At 45.0% G+C, this 1,373-nt stretch overlaps 1 protein-coding gene across 1 annotated transcript; it reads right to left on the reverse strand.

The window, feature by feature from the left end:
* Window positions 1-615: 615 nt before the first annotated feature.
* Window positions 616-1,138, reverse strand: LOC103257851 (prefoldin subunit 6). The gene has a single exon (XM_008055552.1). The coding sequence runs from the start codon at window positions 1,122-1,124 to the stop codon at window positions 735-737; it is 390 nt and encodes a 129-aa protein (XP_008053743.1). The 5' UTR covers window positions 1,125-1,138; the 3' UTR covers window positions 616-734.
* Window positions 1,139-1,373: the final 235 nt, after the last annotated feature.

The following is a 1,373-nucleotide window of genomic DNA, read 5'->3' on the forward strand; positions in this document are numbered from 1 at the left end:
GAGATTTTAAATCACTTTATGCTACATTCAAATGAATTCAAGGAAGACAGAGGCTACAAAGAACAAAAAGAAATGCCAGGGCAGCCTGGGCGCAGTGGCTCATGCCTATAATCCCAGCACTTTGGGATGCCTGGGCAACTTGGCAAGACATCTCTACAATAATCAAAAAATTAGCCGGGCATGGTGGCACGTGCCTGTGGTCCCAGGTATTTGGAAGGCTGAGGTAGAAGGATCACCTAAGCCTAGCAGGTTGAGGCTGTGGTGGCTGCGAGTGGCCACTGCACTCCAGCCTGGGTGACAGAGACTCCAACTCAAAAAGAAAGCCAGGGCTTTTTGGAAAATGACAAGTATTGATTGCAAGGAACTACAGACATTCCTAGCAATATGCTATATTGTAAATGCTCTGTTTCTGAAAGGGTCATGCCAACCAAGATGAGGGAGAGTTAGGGACTGTATACACAGATAAGAAGCAGGTTTAAGAGACTGAAGATTTTCATTTCAAGAACGAAAGATCACTTTGCCACAAAGAAATTCCAGTTTCAAGAATTTGGACCTGAAGGGTAATACAAGTATATGATAAGGTGGAAGGGGTGGGGGATGATTGGATGGAGACAATTATGACAGAAGTGGCTGATCAGAAAGCAGCCAGGTGTTTGTACATTTTATTAGCTACAGTATAGATCCTAGAGCTACCTCATTCCCTCCCCTCCCCACCCCTCCCCCCCACCATGGGGTCAGGCCTTCCCAGGAGCCCCTGCCTTTGCTGCCTGGGCTCGCTGGAACTCCTGTTGCAGCTGAGCGAGGGTCTCCCTTTGTTGCTCTGACTGCCGCTCAAGGTCCCGGAGCTGGGATTCATATCGCTTAATTTCAGCTGTGATATAGTCCAGCCTCTTCCCCACTGTGGCTCGAGCTTCCCCTAGCTCCTGTTTGACCAGCACAGGACCCAGAAGTTTAAAGACCACGTTGGACCCATCCAGCAGGGCCAGTTCCTCTTTCACGATATTATTTTCTGTTAGTTGTGCCTCAAGCTTCTGCCTCCCTGACATAGATTTACTCAAGTCTTTCTGTAGTTGTTGATATTTCTCCACTTCTCCCTGCAGTTTCTTCTGGATCAGCTCAGCCATGGCGGGGACGAAAGCGTTCTCCCTTCAGTATTAATCAACCCGGAAGTCTACCATTTCTTATTACAGAAGTAACAGAAGTTTATTTTAAGGGGAAATAATCAAGTATAATCTTACCACCCAGGTATAATCACTGTTAACATCTTCCAAATTTTCCTAGGTATAAGTATCTATATATCTGTGGTTCATAAAAATGAGATTACATCAAAAATCTTTTGTTGTCTATATATTTCTAGCTCAATAAATATATAA

Source organism: Carlito syrichta, unplaced genomic scaffold, assembly GCF_000164805.1.
Source record: "Carlito syrichta isolate Samal-C Ts95f unplaced genomic scaffold, Tarsius_syrichta-2.0.1 Scaffold301882, whole genome shotgun sequence".
Classification (NCBI taxonomy): domain Eukaryota; kingdom Metazoa; phylum Chordata; class Mammalia; order Primates; family Tarsiidae; genus Carlito; species Carlito syrichta.

What these genes read in the sequence shown, in the direction of transcription:
- LOC103257851 (XM_008055552.1), bottom strand. Translation starts at nt 1,124, where the DNA reads ATGGCTGAGCTGATCCAGAAGAAACTGCAGGGAGAAGTGGAGAAATAT.